Source organism: Phocoena sinus, chromosome 1 (genome assembly GCF_008692025.1).
Source record: "Phocoena sinus isolate mPhoSin1 chromosome 1, mPhoSin1.pri, whole genome shotgun sequence".
Taxonomy (NCBI): domain Eukaryota; kingdom Metazoa; phylum Chordata; class Mammalia; order Artiodactyla; family Phocoenidae; genus Phocoena; species Phocoena sinus.
In genome coordinates, this window is record NC_045763.1 from 60,845,526 (window position 1) to 60,872,554 (window position 27,029).

Sequence of the window (27,029 nt, forward strand, 5' to 3'; positions counted from 1 at the left end):
GAATAAAGACACAGACCTACTAGAGAACGGACTTGAGGATATGGGGAAGGAGAAGGGTAAGCTGTGACAGAGCGAGAGAGTGGCATAGACGTATATAGACTACCAAACATAAAATTGATAGCTAGTGGGAAGCAGCCACATAGCACAGGAGATCAGCTTGGTGCTTTGTGACCACCTAGAGGGGTGGGATAGTTTGGGTGGGAGGGAGGGAGACACAAGCGGGATGAGATATGTGGACATATGTATATGTATAACTGATTCACTTTGTTATAAAGCAGAAACTAGCACACCATTGTAAAGCAATTATACTCCAATAAAGATGTAAAAAAAAAAAAGATCTGAATGAATGAAAAGACAAATCATCTTTAAATGTGAATTTTAATATAAAAATGTTATTCTCTCAAATTATTATTAATGAAATTCAATACTTATTTAACCCATCTTCTAAGTCCAAAAGTTTTTAATTGGATAAAATAATCTTAAAATTTGTATGAGAAAAAAAATTATGGATAACAGTCAAAAATGTATAGCAAAAAGTTTTAATGACAGAAGGACTTACCTTGTCAAATATTGGAATATAATATTAACTATTCTTATCAAATAAATATTGTCATAAGATAAAAAGTAAGTCAATGGAATAAACACAAAATCAGAAATAGATCTTATTATCTATAATAGTTTTAAATATAACAAAATGTATTTTAAAGCAGTGGAAAAGGGTATATTACCTAATAAATGCTATTGGTGCAATTGATGATTCATTTAAAATAAAATGTAGCTATACTGTATCTATACAGTATATAAAAACTGTCGGTGATTACTTAACTTACAAGTTTATGGCAGTATTGTTTGGAGTAAAAAAAAAAAGTTGGAAAAATAAAAATTAACAGAATGAAGGCTGACTAAATAATGGTGCAGAGACATGATAAAGCCACTAAAATGATGATTTCTACAAGTTATTATTGAGTGGGGAAGAAAGATTCAGAAGCTGTCATACAGTATCATTTAATTTTTATAAAACAATGCCAGCACTTCTTATATTTGTGTGTATTTGTATATAATTTTATAAGCATCAAGAAAAATATAATAGGCTATGTAATAAATTATATATTTGGGTCACTTGAGGCTGGATTCAGGATGAGAAGTAAATAAGAGTGGAAGGGAAAGGAGGAAAAGACACCAAAATTAAAATAATAATAATTAAAACTGCACTGGAAACAGCATATATGACAATCACATTTATGAATTTATTAGTGATAGCTTACTTTAATGTATAAATAAAGCATTTTCAAATATAAAAGAAGTTGAAAAGAACTACAAATTAATTACTTCACTTGTTATCAGCAATTTATGTCTCTGCGTTATAATCTGCCACATCTTCAACAGTGTTGATATTTCTCTAAGTTCATACATAATGTTCTTTGAACAAATCAGTAAATGGGATTCTTAGACAATATTCAATGGGCACAGCTTAATATGACCTTGTATCAACATATTGCTTCAGAAAAATGAGAGTGTCAGCAAATATCTAGCAGTGGGAACATGAGAATTTGCAAATACTCTTTACTGGACTTTGACTCCTAAAATGTAGCAGATTCAATCTACGTTATGAGTCCTGCTGAACATGAGAAGCAATTTATCCAATCTAGCTTACAGAGAGCTAAGAGTAGAAATCAGACTAAAGAGGAGGAGCCTAGCAAAAGGTTTGATAAAAGCTAAGTACGTCCAAGAAGGCAGAAAATCAAGCTCAAGGGAAGGAAGTATAAAACTGGTAGCCTAGAACTAAAAAATGCAGCCAGTATCCAGCTATCAGTGGAAGTGTCCAACTCATATAGCCATGGCAGAAGAAATTAATCAAGAATCTTAATTCTAGACCAGAGGCTCTTTGCTTTATGCCTTATATCATGCAGTGTCAATGTGTGGTACAGCTAGAAATCATAAGTTTTAGTAGTTCAAAGACAAGAGGCTGTCAGGTCCTACCCACACTTGATAAAATCAGTTGCTAAAGTCTAGCTTTCTGGCACTTTTTTAAAGTTATCTGACAAATAGGACAGGTTTATCAGGTCAAATTCCTTATAGTTGAGCCTTTTCTATTGAGATAATATTTCATTGTGAAGTTGCAGTAGCTGTGTATGTAGCAGGACAGTCTCTGGTTTGTCTGCACACAAAGGACACTTTCTACCTTGGATGGTCATTAGTCTGTATAACACCTTACAGAGTTAACCACAAAAATATCCTCAGTAAAGAAGTTTTATTTTCTCCCTTCTCATCAATGGCCTAAAGGGATCTATGGCCCAAGATAGTATTGAAACATATTTGCAGTACACCATACAGATCTGAACCCAATCCCCAAGACTAGGTTGAACAGGAAAAAAAATGGTAGTAAGTTTTTACATATGACATATAGGCAAAAATAATGGATGAAATCCCCCAAACATTGGGCCTATTTCAACATAAGTGAAACTATTTTTATAGGAAAGCAAAAATTAGAACAGTATTAAAGCACTGTAGTGAAGAATTCAGTAAAAGTGTCTAGATTTCCAGATTTCTGCCTGGAAATAATTAGTCCTGTCTAAAGCCTACCAATAACTAATAGTCATGTTACGTTTGGGTGACCATGATTTTAGAGAATTCCAGACAGAACACAGTCTACTGGTCCTGAATTGTAGGAGGTATTGGGAAGACTTTCAGGAAACGTAGTCAACTGAAGATATTGTCAGCTAAAAAGTTTCATCTGGAGAACACTGTTGTAACAATCTTTTAGAGTTGTGGCCTGTATCCTTTCTGTTCTTAGAAAGAAAGTCTCTTGGAGATGAATTACCATCTACTATTTCAGTGCATCACAAGTACCTTAAAGTCCACAGTTCCAGTGCTGAACTTCATGTTTCCATCACTGTCAGTACTTTTTCCAGTATTCCCAAGCTCATTTAGAAAGAATAGAAATAACATTTTCTAGATCCTGTGAATCATCCTAGACCTATTTCTTCCAATAAGTCAACAAGTTCTGTCAAATCTAATTTGTTTATTCATTTCCTTCTGTCTGGAACTGTCTGCCCCCAGAGCCACCCATGGCTGGCTCCTCTCTTATCATCCATATCTTAAATCAAATGTCACTTGCCCTAGAATTCTTTGATGACCCTTCCATCTAAAGTAGCCTCTCCCACCCCAGCACTTCCCAAAAACCCTATTTTAATTTCTTTGTAACACTGATTACTATCGCAAATTCTCTTACTTATTACTTGTTTCTCCCCTTTCTAAAATTTCTCCTTGAAGGCAGGAATCTTGCATAGCTTATTCAGCACTGAATCTTCGCTGCCTTGTACATTGTTCAGTTCATAGTATGCATTTAACATGAATGTACATTTTAAATTCATTCATTATCAAATTAACTCAACAAATCCTTATTAAGCACTTGTGTGCCAGGCACTGTTAGGCATAGGAGATACGATGGTAGGCAGAAACGAACCCTACCTTTGTACTCATGGATCTTATATTTAATAAAAGAGATATATACTAATCAAATAATCACATAAATAAATCTAAAATTACAACTATAAGTAGTGACTTTCATCTGTTTTCCCTTCTCTTTATCTCCATCACCATTGCTTTAGTTTAGGTTATCATTGTCTCATGCCTCAGCTATTAAAATCATCTATTTCCCTGCCTCCACTCTTGCACCCTCCACTATGTTTTTCCAAAACTAAAGTGCAAATATTAATTCATTTTCTACATTAAAATCCTTAATAACTTCAATGACCTTCAAGAGCAAATATCTAAACTCTTTAAGATAATGGTCATTTATGACCTACCCTTCAACTATCTCTTCTTCCCCTCCTCACACCCTATGCTCCAGTCATCTCTGAATTACACTCTTATCTCTTGACCTTTATGTATGTTGTTCCTTCTACCCTGTACATATGTCCCTACTCTTTGATTAAGTGATTCACTTACTTATAATTCAGTGGAGATGAACTCCCCCAGAGAGCCCTTTCTGAACTCACTCAGCCTGGCTCAGCCATCCCTTTTCTGTGTTCTCTTAGCAAAAAAAAGGTTATCGTGTTGTGCTATAACTGTTTATTTACTTGCTTGTTTCCCTTGCAGGCCAACGATTTCCTTTGTGGCAGAGTGTCTTTAATATTTCTATCTCCTTTGCCTAGAGCAGTAGCAAGTATGTAGAATAAATGGAAAGATGGCTGGATGGATGAATGGATGGATGAATTCCCTTGACAAAATTAAAAATTAAAGTCTAAGGTAATATTCAACACCACTTCAAACATGTACTATTAAGAATATGTGTAAACAGTAAGTTAAGCAAAATGAGAAGACAGAGAAATACACAGCAGATGAAGGAGCAAGATAAAAACCCACCTGACCAAACAAATGAAGAGGAAAAAGGCAGTCTACCTGAAAAAGAATTCAAAATAATGATAGTAAAGATGATCCAAAATCTTGGAAATAGAATGGAGAAGATACAAGAAATGTTTAACAAGGACCTAGAAGAACTAAAGAGCAAGTGAACAATGATGAACAACACAATAAATGAAATTTAAAATTCTCTACAAGGAATCAATAGCAGAATAACTGAGGCAGAAGAATTGATAAGTGACCTGGAAGATAAAATAGTGAAAATAACTACTGCAGAGCAGAAGAAAGAAAAAAGAATGAAAATAATTGAGAACAGTCTCAGAGACCTCTGGGACAACATTAAGCACACCAACATTTGAAATATAGGGGTCCTAGAAGAAGAAGAGAAAAAAACGTTTCTGAGAAAATATTTGAAGAGGTTATAGTTGAAAACTTCCCTAATATGGGAATGGAAAGAATCAATCAAATCCAGGAAGCACAGAGAGTCCCATACAGGATAAATCCAAGGAAAAACACGCCAAGACACATATTAATCAAACTATCAAAAATTAAATACAAAGAAAAAATATTAAAAGCAGCAAGGGAAAAGTAACAAATAACATACAAGGGAATCCCCATAAGGTTAACAGCTGATCTTTCAGTAGAAACTCTGCAAGCCAGAAGGGAGTGGCAGGACATATTTAAAGTGATGAAATAGAAAAACCTACAACCAAGATTACTCTACCCAGCACGGATCTCATTCAGATTCAATGGAGAAGTTACAATCTCTCCAGGCAAGCAAAAGCTAAGAAAATTCAGCACGACCAAACCGGCTTTACAAAAAATGTTAAAGAAACTTCTCTAGGCAGGAACCACAAGAGAAGGAAAAGACCAACAATAACAAACCCAAAACAATTAAGAAAATTGTAATAGGAACATACATATTGATAACTACCTTAAATGTAAATGGATTAAATGCTCCAACCAAAAGGCATAGACTAGTTGAATGGATACAAAAACAAGACCCATCTATATGCTGTCGACAAGAGACCCACTTCAGACATAGGGAGACATACAGACTGAATGTGAAAGTGAGGGGATGGAAAAAGATATTTCATGCAAATGGAAATCAAAAGAAAGCTGAGGTAGCAATTCTCGTATCAGACAAAGTAGACTTTAAAATAAAGACTATTACAAGAGAAAAAGAAGGACATGACATAATGATCAACGGATCATTGATCAATCCAAGAAGAAGATATAACAACTGTAATATTTATGCACCCAACATAGGAGCACCTCAGTACTTAAGGCAAATGCTAACAGCCATAAAAGGGGAAATCGACAGTAACACAACCATAGTAGAGGACTCTAACACCTCACTTTCACCAATGGCAGATCATCCAGAATGAATATAAACAAGGAAACACAAGCTTTAAATGATACATTAAACAAGATGGACTTAATTGGTATTCATAGGACATTCCATCCAAAAAAACAGAATACATTTTCTTCTCAAATGCTCATGGAACATTCTCCAGGATAGATCGTATCTTGGGTCACAAGTCAAGCCTTGGTAAATTTAAGAAAATTGAAATTGTATCAATTATCTTTTCCAACCATAACACTGAGACTAGCTATCAATTACAGGAAAAAAAAACTGTAAAAAATACAAACAAATGGAGGCTAAACAATACACTAATAAATAACCAAGAGATCACTGAAGAAATCAAAGAAACTCAAAAAATACCTAGAAATGAATGACAATGAAAACATGACGACCCAAAACCTATGTGATGCAGCAAAAGCAGTTCTAAGAGGGAAGTTTAGAGCAATACAATCCTACCTCAAGAAACAAGAAGCATCTCAAATAAACAACCTAACCTTACACCTAAAGCAATTAGAGAAAGAACAAAAAAAAAATCAAAGTTAGCTGAAGGAAAGAAATCATAAAGTACAGATCAGAAATAAATGCAAAAGAAATGAAGGAAACAATAGTTAAGATCAATAAAACTAAAACCTGGTTCTTTGAGAAGATAAACAAAATTGATAAACCATTAGCCAGGCTCATCAAGAAAAAAAGGGAGAAGACTCAAATCAATAGAATTAGAAATGAAAAAGGAGAAGTAACAACTGACACTGCAGAAATACAAAGAATCATGAGAGATTACTACAAACAACTATATGCCAATAAGATGGACAACCTGGAACAGATGGATAAATTCTTTGAAAAGCACAATCTCCTGAGGCTGGATCAGGAAGAAATAGAAAATATAAACAGACCAATCACAAGCACTGAAATTGAAACTGTGATTAAATATCTTCCTACAAACAAAAGTCCAGGACCAGATGGCTTCACAGGCGAATTCTATCAAACATTTAGAGAAGCGCTAACACCTATCCTTCACAAGCTCTTCCAAAATACAGCATAGGGAGGAACACTCCCCAACTCATTCTTAGAGGCCACCAGCACCCTGATACCAAAACCAGACAAAGATGTCACAAAAAAAAGAAAACTACAGACCAATATCACTGATGAACATAGATGCAAAAATCCTCAACAAAATACTAGCAAACAGAATCCAACAGCACATTAAAAGGATCATACACCATGATCAAGTGGGGTTTAACCCAGGAATGCAAGGATTCTTCATTATCAATCAATGTGATAACCCATATTAACAAATTGATGAAGAAAAACCATAGGATCATCTCAATAGATGCAGAAAAGCTTTTGACAAAATTCAACACATATTTATGATAAAAACTCTCCAGAAAGTAGGCAAAGAGGGAACTTACCTCAACATAACAAAGGCCATATATCCCATAGCCAGCATCATTCTCAGTGGTGAACCCACAGCCAACATCGTTTTCAATGGTGAAAAACTGAAACCATTTCCACTAAGATCAGGAAGAAGACAAGGTTGCCCACTCTCACCACTATTATTCAACATAGGTATGGAAGTTTTAGCCACAGCAATCAGAGAAGAAAAAGAAATAAAAGGAATCCAAATTGGAAAAGAAGAAGTAAAACTGTCACTGTTTGCAAATGACATGATACTATACATAAAGAATCCCAAAGATACTATCAGAAAACTACTAGAGCTAATCAATGAATTTGGCAAAGTAGCAGGATATAAAATTAATGCACAGAAATCTCTTGCATCCCTATACACTAATGATGAAAAATCTGAAAGAGAAATTAAGGAAACACTCCCTTTTACCACTGCAACAAAAAGAATAAAAGGAATAAAACTACCTAAGGAGACAAAAGACCTGTATGCAGAAAACTATAAGACACTGATGAAAGAAATTAAAGATGATACAAACAGATGGATAGATATACCATGTTTTTAGATTGGAAGAATCAACATTGTGAAAATGACTATACTACCCAAAGCAACCTACAGATTCAATGCAATCCCTATCAAACTACCAATGGCATTTTTCACAGACATAGAACAAAAAAATTTCACAATTTGTATGGAAACACAAAGACCCCCAATAGCCAAAGCAATGTTGAGAAAGAAAAATGGGGCTGGAGGAATCAGGCTCCCTGACTTCACACTATACTACAAAGCTACACTAATGAAGACAGTATGACAAAGGAGGCAAGAATATACAATGGAGAAAAGACAGCCTCTTGAATAAGTGGTGCTGGGAAAACTGGACAGCTACATGTAAAAGAATGAAATTAGAACACTCCCTAACACCATACACAAAAAAAAGCTCAAAATGGATTAAAGACCTAGATGTAAGGCCAGACTCTATCAAACTCTTAGAGGAAAACATTGGCAGAACACTCTATGACATACATAACAAGATCCTTTTTCACCCACCTTCTAGAGAAATGGAAACAAAAATAAACAAATGGGACCTAATGAAACTTAAAAGCTTTTGCACAGCAAAGGAAACCATAAACAAGATGAAAAGACAACCCTCAGAATGGGGAAAATATTTGCAAATGAAGCAACTGACAAAGGATTAATCTCCCAAATATACAGACAGCTCCTATAGCTCAATATTTAGAAAAACAACAACCCAATCCAAGAATGGGCAGAAGATCTAAATAGACATCTCTCCAAAGAAGATATACAGATTGCTAACAAACACATGAAAGGATGCTCAACATCACTAATCATTAGAGAAATGCAAATCAAAACTACAATGAGATATCACCTCACACCAGTCAGAATGGCCATCATCAAAAAACCTACAAACAACAAATGCTGGAGAGGGTGTGGAGAAAAGGGAACCCTCTTGCACTGTTGGTGGGAATGTAAATTGATACAGCCACTATGGAGAGTAGTATGGAGGTTCCTTAAAATACTAAAAATAGAACTACCATATGACCCAGCAATCCCACTACTGGGCATATACCCTGAAAAAACCATAATTCAAAAAGAGTCATGTACCCCAATGTTCATTGCAGTTCTATTTACAATAGCTAGGACATGGAAGCAACCTAAGTGTCCATCAACAGATGAATGGAGAAAGAGGATGTGGCACATATATACAATGGAATATTACTCAGCCATATAAAGAAACGAAATTTAATTATTTGTAGTAAGGTGAATGGGCCTAGAGACTATCATACAGAGTGAAGTCAGAAAGAATAAACAAATACCGTATTCTAACACATATATATGGAATCTAAAAAAAAAATAAAAAAGGTTCTGAAGAACCTAGGGGTAGGACAGGAATAAAGACACAGACCTAGAGAATGGACTTGAGGACAGGGAAAGGGGGAAGTGTAAGCTGGGACAAAGTGAGAGAATGGCATGGACCTATATACACTATGAAATGTAAAGTAGATAGCTAGTGGGAAGCAGCCACATAGCACAGGGAGATCAGCTCAGTGCTTTGTGACCACCTAGAGGGGTGGGATAGGGAAGGTGGAAGGGAGACCCAAGAGGGAGGAGCTATGATGATATATGTTTATGTATAGCTGACTCACTTTGTTATACAGCAGAAACTAGCACACCATTGTAAAGCAATTATTCTCCAATAAAGATGTTAAAAAAAAAAAGTGTGGAAAAAATATATTGGCCAGAACAGAAGGGTAGTGAAGACATTTAAATCTTCCAAGCACTATAGAGGGTAGCACTCAGTAATAAGTTCACTAAATATATTCCATGTTTGTTGTTAAGGAATAAACATTAACTATCCATAGCCCTATGTTTGAAATGTTAGAAGGTAAGGCAACATAGCAATCATATTATCAGATTGAAGGACAGTTTGCAAGATTTCTACCACTGATGAAACACAAACTGAAACAAAGTATATTACCCTGGAAACAAAGGGTATTAAAAACCTCTAATCTTCAGTAGGAACTCTGTAACCAAAGAAGAAAAAGGTATGGTGACAATCTTTTTTCACTAGATACATGGAATCATGGGAACAATACCATATGTTAGAGAAATTTGAATATTTAGACAAATAAAAATAGTGCAGGCTTAGACTTACTAATTAGTATATGGCAACAACTGCTCTGCTAGGGAAGTTGACTATTTTTTTCTAGTGAAGAGGAACATGAAGGCACAAAGATAAGCTGGTCCTTGAGAAGCTCTCAGCATGTTTGCAAGCAGAAAGTTGTTTGCTGCAGTTAGCCATTAGGGACAGAATAAGTATTGAACAGAAAGTATTGGGTTGGCCAAAAAGTTCGTTCGGGTGTTCTGTAACATATTACAGAAAAGCCTGAACGAACATTTTGGCCAACCCAGTATAAAAATAGGGTGATTCTAGTTATTCTACTGGAGAACATCCTAGCAGAGGGGAACTACTTTCACGTTACCCACAACAAATCTAGAGAAAATAACTTCCCGTGTCCAAAAAGGGTAAACTAATTACTAGTGCAGGTACTTATATACCAGCTATGGTCCTAGTAGAGATGTCAGCTGACCATCTGTAAAACACCCATCCAATATTCAGCAGATATACATTAAGTACCAGCTATATCAAGCATTAGGCTACACGAACCCTAAGTATTAGGAAGAAGAACTTAGGGTGGCTGATAGAATGGAGCAATAGTGAAATTTTAGGAGTCAACACTAATAGCCAATTAGATTAGATTCCAGCAGCCAAGGAAGTAATGTCCTTAAGAGTCTCAGAATAAGTGAGCCACTGATGACAGTTCTTTTTATATAGATGATAGAGAGGCAGAGTATCTGAACAAAGTACCAGTCACCTCAGGAATTATCTGAAAAATCAACCTGTGAACAGGATAACTTCAGATCCACCAACAGTAATGAGTGAAGACATAACTCCTAGGTGCTACTGCCAAAAGGAAAAGAACATTTTTGGGTATACGGAATATTTTGAAAGCAATAACTGTGTCTAAATATATCTTATCTAACACTTGATCATGAGTTGATTTGCATTTGTCAAGGTGGCAAATTCTCAAATGACAAAGGAATGAAACCTAAGATAAATTCAACAAGATGCTTTTTCTATAAGTCTGTTATCATTTCTAACACTCAAATATTGGAAAGGAAGGTGAGTGAGTCTTCTAATGGAAAAAGGAGATTTGGGGTGTGTGTGTGTGTGTGTGTGTGTGTGTGTGTGTGTGTGTAAGTCACTAGGTCTGAAAAGAAAAGAATAGATAGTAAAAATGAGAGAAAGTGGAGTCGTCTTCCTACTTCCTCTCCACTAAAGCTAATGTTTGGGGGTTTTTTTTTCATGGGAGACGTGGTTTTCAAGGGAGACAGGGTTGCTGTGTCAGGCTTGGGGTGGCTGCAGAGTCTGGAAGTATAGCCATAAAGCTGAAGAGAATCTGAAGAACCAGCAATGTGTGGCCCACGGCAGCAGGCTGGATGGTAGAACGGTGTGTCCTTTCATCCTCCCAAAGTAAATTTAAAGAACTTTTAAAGGTTAGGATCTGATGGCATCCAGACTTTTTAGACACAGACCTTCTGACTTCAAGGGTTACTTACCATTTTCTATTTATAAAACATCTTACTATAATCCTGCCTTAAGAATATATGTATTACCAGGTGTCCCATATAAGGTATACATCCGAACATTCTTAAAATTCATAATAAAAATCATAACAATAACCATTACTTATAGTGGTGTTATTCAAACCAAAGTTTCTTTTCAATTAGCTTCAAAATTAATTTGTTAGCACTGAATATCAATTCTGCATCAGTACTCCTCTGGTAATTATTGCTTACCGTCAAGGCTCCATTAAGATTCCATGCTTGAAATGATGAATGTGTACCTCTATTGATTACTGCTTGTGATTTATTGAGTTATTCTTAGAATAATCATGTTTTTAGCAATATGTTTAGTTTTTCCAACATTTGTGAATCTAGTAAACCTTGAAAAGTGTACATATATATTTAAACTCATAGTTGGAGTACTACGTCATATTTTTTCAGGCCCTTAGGGACACTGGTATAAATACATTAGTTTAGTGAAGGCTTTATTACAAAATTATCATACGTTTCCATGCCAAAGGAACTTAGAAATATAAAAAATATTTTTATTTTGTTTCTGGTTGTGATTTTATTACAAGTTGCTTAGTTTTTAGTCTCCTCTTTCTCTTTTAATATCCTTCCTACCATGAACCTACAGTGAAGATTTTTGTCAACATAGATATTTAGATCTGTTAGCAATTTTTTTTTAGTTTTATAACTTGTTCTTGCAAGTTCCCAGCCTGAGAACAGATACATAGGTAAAGAGTCACAAGAAAGTTCTTTAAGAGAAGTTCTTTAAGAATGGAGAAGTCAGCTGATTCCCTCAGAGGAGTGCAAGAAGGATTGAATAAAACATATAAAACCCTAAGTACAGAGCCATTTAAAGGGTCAGAACATGGTGTTGAAAGATTCAATGATCCACTGAAGAATATTAAGCTAAGGAGTGACATGATCACTTTGAATCTTTAACAGTTACATTGGCAGTTATGAAGCAAATTTATGGAGGAAGGAATTGAGGTGTCTGGAGACAGAGAGATGGAGTTAGAGAACATTTCAATAGCTTAAAGATCATGTGGACCAGTTTAAATGAATAACAATGGAGTGGAGAGGAAAGACACAAGAAAAGTTAAAATACAGAGTCAAAAACACTTTAGTAAATGATTGAATTTGAGTTGGGAAAGATTGAAGTAAAAGAGACATCAGGATGAACCACTGGTTGCTAGTTTGGAAAACTCGGTGAATTATTGTGCTATAAACAGATATATAAGAAGGTTTGGAAGAGATAGAAGGAGTAGGACAGATACTAGTTAGAAATATTGAGTTTAGTTTGGGACTGATTTAAGTTTTAGTGAAATGCTCTGATGAAGAGGTCCAATTGATACACAGATCCAAAGACCAGGAGAGAAATCTAGAATTAGAAGTTTGAGAATAATACCATAAAATTCATTATTAAGCCCAGAGCAATCAGGGCTGAATTTCTAGTTCTACTAGAATGATTAGATTAATTGAGACAAGTCAACATGGTGAGATATTTTATGAAGTCATTAAAATTATATTTTTAATAAGAAAATGCTCAAATAGTAATATCCTATCAAATAAAAACAGAAAACAAAATTGCTTGTGCAGTAAAATCTCAATTGTGTAAAAATTGGCCTTAAAAAGGCTGGAAAGAAAAGCATTAGAGTTATATTGGTCCTACTAGGGTTAAACATTTATGGTGACTTTCCCCCATCTTTCTATTTATATTTTATAAGTTTTCTATGTGAATTACTCAAAAATTAATTTAGGGTAAGGGTTGGCTTCCTGGAAAGATAATGATTAAGCTGACTTTAAAGGTCTAGATAGAAATTAACCCGACGAAGAGGATAACAGTAATAGAGGTACATAAGTGAGGAACACAGTGTGCACAGGGATCTGTAAGCAGTTGAGGATTGTTGAAACATTCATGATGTCAGAGAGTGGTCAGAAAGGAAGCTAGATAGGAAGGTGTGTTAGCCCTATGACAGCTTGTTATGTTGAGATTCTATCCAGTGTACTCTGAGCATCTGTTAAAGGCATATATATACACAGGGTAGTGTATTCATTTGCTAGAGTCACCACGGCAGAGTAACACAGACTGGCTCAAACAAGAGAAATTTATTTTCTCACAATTTTGGAGGTTAGCAGTCTAAGATCAAGGTGTCAGCAGGGCTGGTTTCTTCTTAGGTCTCTCACCTTGACTTGCACAGAGCCGACTTCTCTCTATGTCTTCACATGGTCTTCCCTCCATGAATCTGTGTCCATATATCCTCTTCTTATAAGAACACCAATTACTGGTGTCCTTATAACATTAAGGTCCACCCTAGTGACCTCATTTTAAGTTAATAACCTCCTTAAAGACCTATTTAAAAATACAGTCCTATTCTGAGTTACCAGGGGTTAAGACTTCAACATACGAATTTGGAGGAAGGGGAGACACAATTCAGCACATAACAGAGAGTGATATGGTTAAATTTCCTTTGTTAACCATGTGGAATATGGATTTGAGGGAGAAAAGATGGATGAACAGGCTGTTTTAATAATGTAGGCAAGAAATCAATATGTTGTTTAGAACAGTGAATGTATATAAATCAATGAATGTAAAACACATGTAATCATAATAATTCCAGAGAGAGCAGCTAGGTTAGAGGGGAAATAATGAATTCAATTTGTGAAAATTCAATTCTATACCTAGTATAGAGTTAGATATAGGAATCTGAAGCTCAAAGACAGATTGTTGGGATGGAATTCTGGATTTGGGCATCATTAGTACATATGTTATTTGAAACAGTGGGAGCAGATCAGTGTATCTGAGTGATGAGAGCAATGGACTTAGAACAGAAAACCAAAATTTACAGATCAGGCAGAGAATGAGCCCATGAAGGAGATATGAAAATGTGAGGTAAAGCAGAAGAGTGCCTCATCATAGAATCTAAGGAAGTAGAGAGTTTTGATGAAGGGAATAATCAATAGTCAAAGAGAGTTTTGAGATCCTAAAGACAAAAACTGAGAAATGTTAGTTGGATTTGGAATTAGACGGACTTTTGGACGTGGATACTTAACGACAATTCCTTGAACTTCTATGTGCTAGACACTGGGTGAAGCATTATAAAACATATAATTATATTTCATTTTGAGCTTCACTTAAGACTGAGAGAAGGGTTATTATGTCTGTTTTACAGATTAAGAAAACAATGGCTCAGGAAAGTCAAAGTATTATCTCAAGATCAACAGACAGCAGCAGATCAGTGGAAGTCAGCTCTAGACTTCTTTCTGTCACCAAAACTGGCATGATTAACCACTAGTAATACTAACTCCCTAAAAGTGAGGCAGTTTTATTAACTTGGAAGGACTAGAATTCCAGAGAGCGGTGGGTTGGTGAGTGAATGGCGAGGGAGTAAAATAGACTACCCTTTTCAGAAGAGAAGAAAGTAGGACAGAGACCAACCCATCTTGCTCTCCTTTGTTTAGTACATTGCCTGGAACACAGTAGATGCTCAATAAATTTTAGTTCAATGAACAAGAAATAAATATGGACATGAGCTAGGCATAAGGTGCACATGGAAGAGGAGGCAGCAGAGATGTAGATTGCATGCAACCCAAAGGGGAAAAAAAGTGGAGAGGATAACACTGAAGAAGAAAGAGAAGAAAACTTAAGCCAGGTGCTTCCTAGAAAATATTACTAGGGTTCAGGATCAAGAGCACAAGTAAGAATTTCACCCGAAACACCTTCTTTACAGTTGAACAAAAAAAGTGAAGTATAAAAATAAGTATGTAAGGACACTTGACAAGTTGCTTCATCTTTTAACAATCCTCTCCATATTAAGCTTCTTCAGGAAAGAATATCTCACCGTTTCCAATAAGTTATTTGCTTTAAAGTTTTAATAAATTCATACATGTAATGCCCTGTGCCTAGATTTCCCTCTTTTTCACTGTATGGTAATCTTTTATTGCAACATAAAGACTTAGATCACAGATTATCTCTTAGAATTATTTATTCAATTCTCCAAACAGAATCTGTCACTCCCTCTCTTTTCTATCTCTTAATGCAATCCTGTAGTGACTTGGAGGCCGTAGAGAAAACACTCTTACATTTATTTATTAAGTGCCTTTGAAATACCTTAACATATCAACAAAATATTGCAAAATGTTATATGGAATATTTTAAAGCAAAGGAATTTCATAAGCTGATTTAGCTTGGACACAATTTTATTAATTCAACTTTTATATATATAATAATATATGTTTTAAATTTTCTTACTAGTCAGCTAAAGACTATTCTGTTAGATGACTGCATTTTGTAACAAAATGTAACACATTCTTAATTCATTGAGTTTTAATAATCTCATACTGAAAATGACACATAGGTTGGAAAATTTTATGCAATGTATTTAAAGAATAAAATGTCACTTGCCATTATAAAAATTTATCTTTTGATCACTGTGATGTTTAAAGAAAATGATTTGTACTTGTGCCCTAGCTTCACTATCTTCAAAGCCAAATTGTGTGCTGTAATACTTTAAGCTTTCAGCTGGTGTTGAATTTTGGCTGGTTCAATAGTGGGATGAGATTACTGACTGCTATATTACTATTCTGTGAAACAAATTCATTCTTGAATATTCTATATGCCTTATGGGAAGATCAAATGATAAGGCAGAAAGATCTGAAACAAAACACTAAGATTTCATTGTTTTGAGTTTGGCAGATATCCAGTTGCATATTTCAAATTATCTAAGAAAAATACACAAAGTGCACAATTATATTCAACTTGAGCTTGAACTTGAGCTATATAGAATTATCCTCATCTAATTTATAAAACATACTGGTATATATGAAATAGGAAATATAACATCTTTGTAACACTTTGCACATGTTGATATTTTCCTTCTATCACTAAATTAAGAATGTGAACTTAATAAACATATATTGGGAGAGTTAAGATAATGTGGAATAGCTATATCAATTTGTCCATAAACACCTCTTTAAATAACTGTTTAATATTATACCCAAAAATACATAAATAAAACTAAAAGTCTAGCAGAATCTGAGACAAAATATCCTCACAAATAATCTATATATGTATTGCCTGTCAATTAAACTTACAGATAGGTAATTTTTGCTCAGTCTATGTGCATTTTTAATCTACCTAATGTAAGCATTGAATTGTTCAACTTTTAGAACATTTGCCAAGTTACAATGTAATTAATAATCATATGGATTTGAAGACTCTAGTTCTTTCCTTCTACTATGAAAATGCTTTAAGATTAATGTGCATTAATTTCAGTTGTGTGAAAAAATATTGTAATGTAAGATTATGTTTTTATTTTTTTAATTGAAAATGTAAGTCTAACTGGAGCAAAGAGAAATTTCTAATGCAGATAAACTATTCAGTCATCATTTAATATTATGTATAACCATAATTGCGTTTATCTGAGAAAACATAATTTGCTTTGTTTTGCTATTTATGCATATCCAATTTTTAAATCATATGTTAGTAAAATTGTAGCATTTAACTAATTTGAATAAAATGTACATCAAAGTTGTAAGTGAAATATGTATAAGTCATTAATTAAAATATGCGATTGGTGGCTTTTCTGGAAATAAAGGAGAGAAAAATTAAGGTAGAGTAATAGCGTGATTAATTGATTCAGGATGGCTCCTGATGAAAAATTATGTTCAGTGTGTTTGTCGTTATAATTTGTGATCATTTGTCACTTTACAGTATATCATATATAGTGGATTCAGGTGCACAAGCTGTATAAATGACTGTCATAAAAATGCCAATTTTTAAAATAAAAATGATGGTTATTTTACTGATTTAATTCAAAACTCATTGTATATTAATTTGAGCTATTGCTGTGTTTCCAGAGATGGTAAATACTTTGTAAATGATTTTGTTCTCATATATGCATATATCATTTAAAAAATCAAATCAATTATTTTTTAAAAATATGTTTCAAGATACAAATTTCACATGTTTTTATTAAAACATGAAGATACTGGGCAAAAGTTGTTTTTTAAATAATTAGTAAAAAATAAATAGAAGGAATGATTATTTTTTACAACTCAAAACATTCTTCCACTCAAAATTCTTTTAATATAATAAAATGTACTTTTTTACAGTATGTTCCCTTCTGTATCTCACTGATTTCTTCAGTGTTGTTATCTCATATAAGAGCTTTTGTTAAACACTATAGATTAAGCTGAATTATTCTACATATGATGGGAACTGATAAATTTGAAAAGAAAATTTTATTTAACAGAGGACATTCATAAACCAAATTTTGTTATTTTCAAAGAGAAAAAGGGACACAAACTCAGAGTAAAATACCAATGGGCTCATTTGTGTTCTGCCTTAAACAGCAGACATCAATAATGCTTGTTCTTGTAGAGTTAATTTAAATGAGTAGAAATAACCTTGGAAATAAAAGTTTAAGCAAGTTATTTTCATGAGACTGGTTTATTATGCAATGATTTTTATATGAATATTTTGCTTTCTTCTTTTAGGAAGTATGCATGTTTTTAGTCATCTTGTCAAATACCACTCAGTCTGATTTTCTGTTTCTATCCTATCTAGTACTTGTCTAATCCTAGAACTGTACCACTTTATGAAAATCTTGTTTATAACCTATTTATATAGAAGTATATGAAAACAAAGAAAAATTTCACGTCCCTGTGCTGTGGATCAATTGGTAACTATTTTAGTCGCCTTCTGCATTAGGAGTTCCATCTTTTGGGCATTGAAATTGATTTTTCTCATCTTAGCATCTGAAGATCCAGAGTGTGCCCCTTGCCCAATCGCCTGAGACTATACAGTGACACCTACAACAGAGGATGTGGAGGCAGCAGCTTTCGGGCACCAGAAATGGCAGCATCAGGAGCATCAGCACGAATAGACTTTGTAGAGGTAGTTCTCCCAAACTGTATTATGAAACCAAACATTTTTGGTGTGCTACCTGCTGACGGGGGCTGCCTTCTTACTGCCTAGTGTTATGCAAAATGTTTGGTCTTTGTTAAAGCTTAACAATAACATTTCTGACTAATATAGAGCAACCTGATTTTTTTCCAAGTGTGTTCAGTTGGCTTAACTTTCAATTAACATGAAATTTTATCAGTCTAGAAAAACATTAATACTCATATCTTTGTCCAGTTTATTTCACTCTTAGTTTATATAAAGCTGCTGTCACATATAATTTTTGTATAAATTTTTTTGACTAGATCAGAATAGACCATCATTTTAAAAGACATCCTAATGAAGTAAATAAGAGAATTTCTCTAGTCAGTTATATACTTCAGAGACTGAATAGGGTTGCCCAGGTTTTCTGTGTGGACCGCCTAGTGATGTTCCATTGTGAACTTATTTTGCAAAGTGAAAGATTATTCCCAGATGGTCCCAGTCAAAATATGAAAGGCCAGTGATTGATTGGTTTCATATATCCTTTCATTTTATGTAATTTAATGTGAAATAGTTATTTTGTAGCTATAAAACACATTTGTTAATTAACCACATTGGCTTTATCTATACAGTTCAATGACTTATAACATTTCAATTTGCATGTAGAATGAACCTCTGTAATGATGTCTTTGCAAAATAAATAACAATTGACACAATGGGTGCATTTGCTTTTAACATGTTATACATTTGACTTAGAAAAGTAGGATATATTTCATGTTGAAATTTTGAAGAGTTTGAAATTCAGCATCCAGAGATCTTCATCTTGGTGCAGTACAACAAATTCATTCTTCACCCCATCTTCACTCCTTTTTGGAACAAGGCACGATACAAAGAATTTATACTAGTTCTATTGGAACTATTGCTTGATTAAATATAATTTGAACATTCTTTGCATAAACCAGATATGAGCAGGATAGATACATTGACCTTAATAGTATTTTTAGTTTTTTTTGTTTTTTTCTGTTTTATTTCCTTATTTAGGAAATTACAAATTGTCATTTTTTGCCAAATCTACACTATGGAGTTGAAATGTACTTTTCTGAATATTTCCATTCTGTCTTAATGTATTTTAATTATGTGAATTTATAAAATAATGGCCCTAAATGCATAGACCTTTGTAAAAAGTACATATATATTTGAAAGTGGATGTTGTTTTTTTAGTTAAAATTGTGTAAACACTGATTTTTCCATGAGTACTTATAAAGATCTTATGTAAAAATTCATAAAACTACTTAATTGAGTTTGTACAACATAGTTTTTACCTGTGTGTCATATACTCATTTACTTCTGTCATTTTCACAATATATTGCATATGTCTCTAGAAACTGTATATTGAAAGGTATGTTGCTCTTCTAAGAACACAAAAGTAAATCTCTGACTCTGCTTTAAAACAGATTGAGCTATTTTAGTATAGTTTTATAATGTGCTCTCATCATGTCCTTCAAATGCCATTTTCAAGATTACTTAAAACATTCTGCATGAAAGTAGCTTTAAAGTATTTAAGAAATACTTCTTCCTCTATCATGTTCCAAGTAAGGAACTGGATTTTCCACTATTAAATTTTAAAAGGCTTACAGAGCTGCAGTTAAAATCTGCAGCATAGTGCAGTAGTAGATAATTATTTTGGTGGCGTGACCTAACTGCAGTAAACCATGTTGCATTCCTGGTCTTATGATAACATTACAATTGAGACCTTATATATATAGGTTAAAGGAAACTTTTCTTAAGGAAAGACATTAACAAGTAACAAATAATTGTTATCAAGTTGGAATGGTTTAAAACTGCATCAGCAGAAGTGATTACAAAAGTAAAAAATTAAATCAAATACCACTGAATATGATACTTAATTCATTTTTGCCCACTGTTCATGCTGTGTCACTGTAGTGTTCCAACAAGTGGAAGTGATTATAAATTCCTTCACAATGTTTATGGCACTCTAATCTTTTATGCTAAGAGGAGTCACATATACCAATTTAACAAAAATATTAAATGTGTTCATTTCATAAAGTTACATAATTTTTAGCCCCTCTCTCTATATTTTTTTAAACTAGATAAACTGGTAAAAGGATAAGATGTGTTTATGTACATTTGTTATTATTGAAATAACAGTAATCTCCTATTGAGCTATCTTTTAGAAATATATTCTATTGATTATACATTCATGGATAGTGGAATATGCATATTAAATCAGAATTTGACTAAATCTACAATAATAACTAAAACAAAAATAACTCTTAAGAAGAAGGCAGCACAATAGGTGCTTACCCATTCTCCAGGATACCACGTATTACAACAGAACCCCTTCCTTCTTTGTAAGATAAGTGTCCCTCCTGGGAACCTGGGCCACCATTTGAGCAACATATTGAATTGCCTTTCAACATCTTACTGACATCTCATGAAAAGAAGGCAACTTTTATGGCTCTTAGCAGCGTCTTAGAAAATAGAATACATCTCCCTATGTTTCTCAGAAATTACAGGTTCCTACATGTTTATTAAGAATTTCATATACTCTCCCATCCCTATTTTTTTGTTCATATCAAATTTTACCAACTACAATTTCTGCCATTTTTATTTTCTTTTAAATCAAGTCAACTTTTCCTGGAGCAAAACTGGCAGATCTAAATTTTGTCACAAAAGATTATGATTATTTTACAAATTTTTAATCATAAACAAAACATAACAAAGTTATATTAGGTGTTTTCAGTTTTATATTATTTGCTTCTGCTACAGCAATCAGTATAAATTGTATAAAGACTGATAATTTATATGTATTTATTGGCAGAAAACCAGAAGTCTCAATTACTCAGGCTACTAGAATATTGTTGAGTACTTGTATAGGTGTCACTTTTATTTGAATTACTAAAATATAGTTTTAGTCCATCATTCTAAAATTTAGCAGATATCTTTTAAGTAAGGTAATGATCCTGCCCTTTCTCTTCTCTCTTCACCTACTTGACTGGTTTCTTACTATCCATCCTTTAATCTTCCAATGTATCAGGCCTATACATCTATCTTTCTGTCTTATTTATTTATGTACTTGCCTTTTACATTCTTCTAAATTGTAGATTTCTTGAGGACAAGGTAGGCTGTTTTATTCATTCTCCAGAATACCTAGAATGGTGGCTTGCAAATAGTATGCATAGCTAATGAAGAAAAAAGAAAAGAAAGGAAGAAAAGTAATCCCCCCAAATACTTAAGGAAAATAAGATTACTTCCAGGGAGAGGTAAGGAGGACATATTTGAGAACATGTGATCTAGGTTTTAAAGGGGAAGTTATATTTCAACTATTGGGAAGAAAGCAGCAGTATACTTGCAGAGGAAATGAAGGATATAAGAACGTACAGGGCATAGTTACGGAATGCCCTGATTTTGCTGACGGCTGGATAAGTTAAAATGAGCAGTGGAAGTAAAAGTTGAAAGGTGGATTGAGGTGGTCCTGGCTAACTGACAGCTGCTAAAAATTTTTGACTACATGAGTAATAAGGAAGTGTTGGCATTTAAGGCAGCAGTTAAAAACTCAAAAAAGAGAAAATAAATGTTACAGCAACATTTCATAAATAAATCAAATACACAGTGCAGTACACATTTTTTCAGTCTCTTGTGAGTGGCTGGCACTGAAGATAGATGAAGTCATATGCACTACAACTCAGTCTTTGTCTTCCCCTCCAGTAAAACAGTAATCTAGACAAAATTGTTTTAGCGCATAAATGGTCTTGAATTCCTTGACAGTGAAAGGGAACAAATATTTATTTAGTGGATATACTAGGCTCTTTATCCACAAACCTTATTTTATTAAACCTTATAACAGTGTAAGGTATGGCTTGTCACTTTTTTTAACTGACGAGGAAACTGAGTCTCAGAAATTAAGCAGAGTAGAAAGTGGCAGAACCTGGATTCAAGCCCATTTCTCTCTCCTGTGCTCCATAATGTACTGACTTCACTGTTTTACGTACAGATTGTAGTCCTGCTTAAATGATATTTTTAGCAACTTCAAATTATTTATGCTGATGTTGTTCTTGATTGATTTATCTCCAAGGTACTTGATTAGGAATCAAATCCTATTAATGCCTCTTCTAGATTATAGATATTTGTCACATATGGCAAGAATTGCTTATTCTTTTGAGGTGTTTTCCATTTAAAAAAAATACATCAGCGTACGTTTTGGGTTCTGGAATCACAGATTAACCATTCAGTCCTCATAATGATAAATTAAGGAGATGATCAATGAGTTTCATAAGGTTATGAGTGTCAGTTTATTTGTGATAATGTAAGGTTTTGTTCCTGCCTTTAATTTATGGCTGAGTGTCTTTAACTATCAGTTTTATCTTTCCAACCTTTTAAAATCAAGGTGATTTCTTCTTTAGCATTTCCTAACATACAAGATTGTAAAGGTACCAATACCTTATACAGCGAAAGTGTATTACATTTTTCAAAGCTTTCAATAGTAATTTTTTGATCTGCACGTTAACCTGGTAAGGAAGGCATAAAAGATATTTTCCATTCAGGTAATAGAACTTTAATGTTATTTGCCACTATATAAATAATATTCTTAGCCCCACAGACAATGCACTGATTTTTGTGTCAGCTTGTTATTTATTGGTGTACATTAATTCTATGTTATATTTTTTCTTGAGGACAAATGTTTAAAATTGCAATTTTCATTTTAAGTTGATGCTTTGCAGAAGGATTTCACAAAAACTGGTAAAACTTTGAAATATAAATTTTTTCTATAGTAATTACCACAAAATACAGTTAAGTAGTTCAAGATGTTTCTGTAGTAATTACTGAACAATGTGCTTTCGGTATTTTTGATATAAGTAAATATAGAAATTATGTAGCTTCTAACGTCAAAGCATTTGTTACTCTAAGATATTTCTAAATTTGCTTTTTAATATAAAATTGATCATGCTTGAAATCAAACTTTTCTTTCTGTGTACATAATTGATATACATTTTACTCTTTAGGAAAACAAATAGAAACTGGAAAATTTTTAGGAAAAAACAGAAGAATGTAATTCTCATCAGTCTTCTCTCTGGATCAACAGGTTTATATGGGCATCTAAAATTGTTAAAAAAAAAAAAAAGACTTGGAAATAAAGAGGATTAAAAAACAGCAGTAAATATGGGTACACTGAGATGGCGATCTATAAACTGTTGTCCTAGTTTTGTCATTTAGTAATTCTAACAGAAGAGCAAAACAGTATATTCCTTTAATACCAAGCTTAGGGCACAAGAAATAAATGTATTTAACACAGTGATGGAAAACTCAATAAGAGAATGAAAATTAGAATCAAGGAAAACTTGCCCAACATTTATTGAAAACTTACAATTGAGCACTGTACTATGTGTTGAGAATTTCAAAGATATATTGAGCCCTTTCACTGAGTTTTTGGTTCTGTGGAAGAGATAGTCTAGCCAAGGAAAATCATGTGCAAAAGCAGAGAGATGAATGGAAACTGATGAATTATGCAAAGTACTAGGAGCTTCATTTGTGTTGTATGTATTGGCTTGTGCATAAAAAGAGATGGGGTTTGAAAAGTAGAGAAAAGCCTATTCGAGTAGTGTTTTGTATGCCAGTATAATGGTTAGATCAATAAAGAGAAATAAGCCTAATTCAGTGAATTTTGCAAGGAATACTGGCCATTTAATTTTACCTAATATAGGCACTAGAATTTAACTCTTATAGGTCATATAATTGCTAATATTTATTGAGTTCTAAATTCTTTACATATATTATTAACTCATATAGCCCTTACATTAACTCTCTGAAGTAGGTATTAGTACTATCCTTATTTTATAAGTAAGGACACTGAAACATAAAGAAATTACTTACCCAATGTCACAAAGTTGGTAAGGTGAGGTGGAAGGATTCTAACCCTGGCAGCCTGACTCAGAAGCCTTGTCCTTAATAACCATGGCACAGCAAGGTAGTTCACTCAAACTGGACTGAAGTTTTGAGGATATGTGATGATATCTTTTTTTAGAGATTTGAATACATATTGAATTTAGGAAAGTTTGGGTAACATTTGTTAGTAAAGTATCCAACTCTTCTTTTTTTTTAAAAAAAGCTTTATTTAAGTATAATTGATATCTAATAAATTGCACATATTGAAAGTAACAATTTGATAAGTTTTGAAACATATATACACCACCAAAAGCATCACCACAGTAAAGATAATGAACATATCCATCACCCAAAAACGTTTCCTCATGGCACTGCTTACTCACTCCCCACCCAGGCAAATACTATTCTGCTTTCTATCACTACAGATTAGTTTGAAGAATTAGTTTCCAGAATTTTATGTAAATATTATCTTAGAGTATACTATTTTTTGGGGGGGTATGGCTTTTTTCAATGAGCATTATTATTTTATTTGTCTATGTTATAATGGTTATCAATTTTTATTGCTGAATAGTATTCCACTGTATAAATATAGCACAATTTCTTTACCTTTTCCCCTCTTGATGGATATCTGAGTTGAAAGTTTTTTTCCAGTTTTTCTCTGTTACGAGTTGGCTGCTCTGAATGGTCATGTACAAGTCTCTGTATGAATGTTTAAGGAAAGAAGTCAGGTACAAGGAATATATATGTTTTCATTTATGTAGAATATAATGTGAGGCAAAACTAATCTATCTTACCAGAAATTATAATAGTGGTTATCTTTTGGGAGGTAATTAGTGACTAAAAGGGTGCATGGGGAAGACTGCTTTTGGACTCCGAAAGCATTTTGTTTCTTCATCTTGATATTGATTACATGGGTAACCAGTTCAGTATATGAAAATTCAGTGAGCATTACATTTCTGCTACGTACTCTTCTATAGGTATCTTACACTTTGATTAAGAGTTAAAGTAAAAGTGAGGCTAAACAGCTAAAGTAAAAGTGAAATAATTTGGTTCAGTCTAGATAATTTTCTATATGTTATCTGGCATGTATGCTTTTTATTTCATAGCTCTTATTAATATTCCAGTTATATACTCCTATAATATCCTCCTTGTACATTCTATACCATTACATTTACACCTTTTACTGTAATTACTATTTTACTGTATGTCTTTCTTGTCAAATTATAAAATTTTTGTAAAAGAAGGTAATATCTAACTTTCTTACCTCCATGTCCATTGTCTGGCACGGTTCTTGGTACATAGTAGGTATTCAACGAATACTTGGATGAATGATACATAATTTTTCTTTCTGGTTTCTTGTGTACCTGCTCCAAGTTTAGCCACTGAGTCTTCATTATTTGTTTTCTACTGAAGGTTTTGCTTCCCCTACTGTCTACAAATTATGGATTATATTGTGTGATATTAAAAGTTTTTCCTCCTAACCTCAATTCTTTGTTTTACCATACATTTTTCAAAATAATAATAACTTCTATTTTTGACTGTTTACCATGGGCTCTATGCACTTTACATCTACTAACTTATTTAAGATGCACCATCCAACAATGTAGATACTCATATTGTTCCCATTTTATGGAGAAACTGAGGCACAGGAATGTTAAATATCTTGCCCAAGGTTATAAGGTCTTGTAAGTGACAGAGTTCATATTTAATCCCAGACAGTCTAACTATGTAAGTCATGATTTTATACAGTATAGTCTTCTGTGTTTATATACACTACATTATGTCATAACATTTCTTCATTTCCTTCAGAACTTGGATAAAATGTTAACTTTCAACAATGGCTCTCTCTGGCCACTTTATATGAAATAGAAGCTCTCCAGATGATCTCAATCATTCTCACCCTGCTTTATTTTCTTCATAGCGCATTTCACCACATGCTATATTGTACATTTATGTTTATTTCCTTCTCATACATCTCTCCCACTAAAATGGTAGCTCTACAAGGGCAGAGGTTTTATCTGTTTTACTTTTATCTACAGTGTTATATCTTAGAATAAAGCCTAATACATAGTAGATGCTTAATAAATATTTGTTAAATGAACAAATAAATGCTTCATAGAATCAACTTACACTGTGACACTTTGGTGCTACAGGGTTGGCAGAGGTTTTTAAAACTCCCTTTAGCAGAGTCACTTCTTGCTTACAATAGTGACCAAAAAGGATCTCTATTGGACACAGACACCATTACACATTCCAGTTGAACCTATCCTGGAAGTAGTAACTCAAGAGCATTTCTGAACATGCCAGTATCATGTGAATTTTTATTCTAGAAGCAACTTTGTTCTGGCAAATGAAATTTTATTTGTCGTCATATAATTTACATTTTTTAAAGATATCTGTGGCTCCTAAGTGGAGAGTGTGTTATAGAGGACACAATGGAAGACACAGTAACCAGTTATCAAGGCCATGGAAGTAATTCATGGGAGAAACAAAACTTTGAACTAGAGCTATGACAATGACCATAGAGATGAGAAGAAATAGATTTCAAAGAGAGTAGAATCCATAGAACTTGTGAATAATTAGTCATGGGTTTCTGATTTAGGTAGTATCAACTCACAGGCAGGAAATAGAGGAGGTCTGGGAAGATGACTGATTTTGTTTCCAACATGATAAATTGGAAGTTCATATGGTATATTCAAAACTGTTCAGTAAACAATAAAAAAAAAATTAGACCTGGAACTTAGAAGAGCATCTGTGACTAGAGAGTTATATTACGGTCATCAAATGCTTGAAGTTGCTTAGGGGGATACTATGTAGAATGTTGTTCCAGTATCAACAGGCTCTTAACTAGCCACACGATAACCAACTCTGCATGATTTAAGTTGAAAGAGACTTCAATGATAAGACATTGAATAAATGAAAGAATGGGCTATAAGACAACAAGTGAAACTTAG

General features: G+C 33.5%; 1 protein-coding gene across 4 annotated transcripts in view; it reads left to right on the plus strand.

Moving 5' to 3' along the window:
* The window catches only part of LRRC7 (leucine rich repeat containing 7), a 514,499-nt gene that overhangs the window by 292,361 nt on the left and 195,109 nt on the right, over window positions 1-27,029 (plus strand). For 2 of the 4 annotated variants that reach the window (XM_032604372.1, XM_032604363.1), the window contains one exon: window positions 18,042-19,609. The exons of 1 other annotated variant lie outside the window; for it this stretch is intronic. In XM_032604372.1, coding sequence (XP_032460263.1) covers window positions 18,042-18,048 — 7 coding nt within the window. In that variant the 3' untranslated portion in view covers window positions 18,049-19,609. Of the gene's footprint in view, window positions 1-18,041; window positions 21,657-27,029 lie in introns of those variants that run through there. One more of the 4 variants, XM_032604380.1, reaches the window with a different exon arrangement.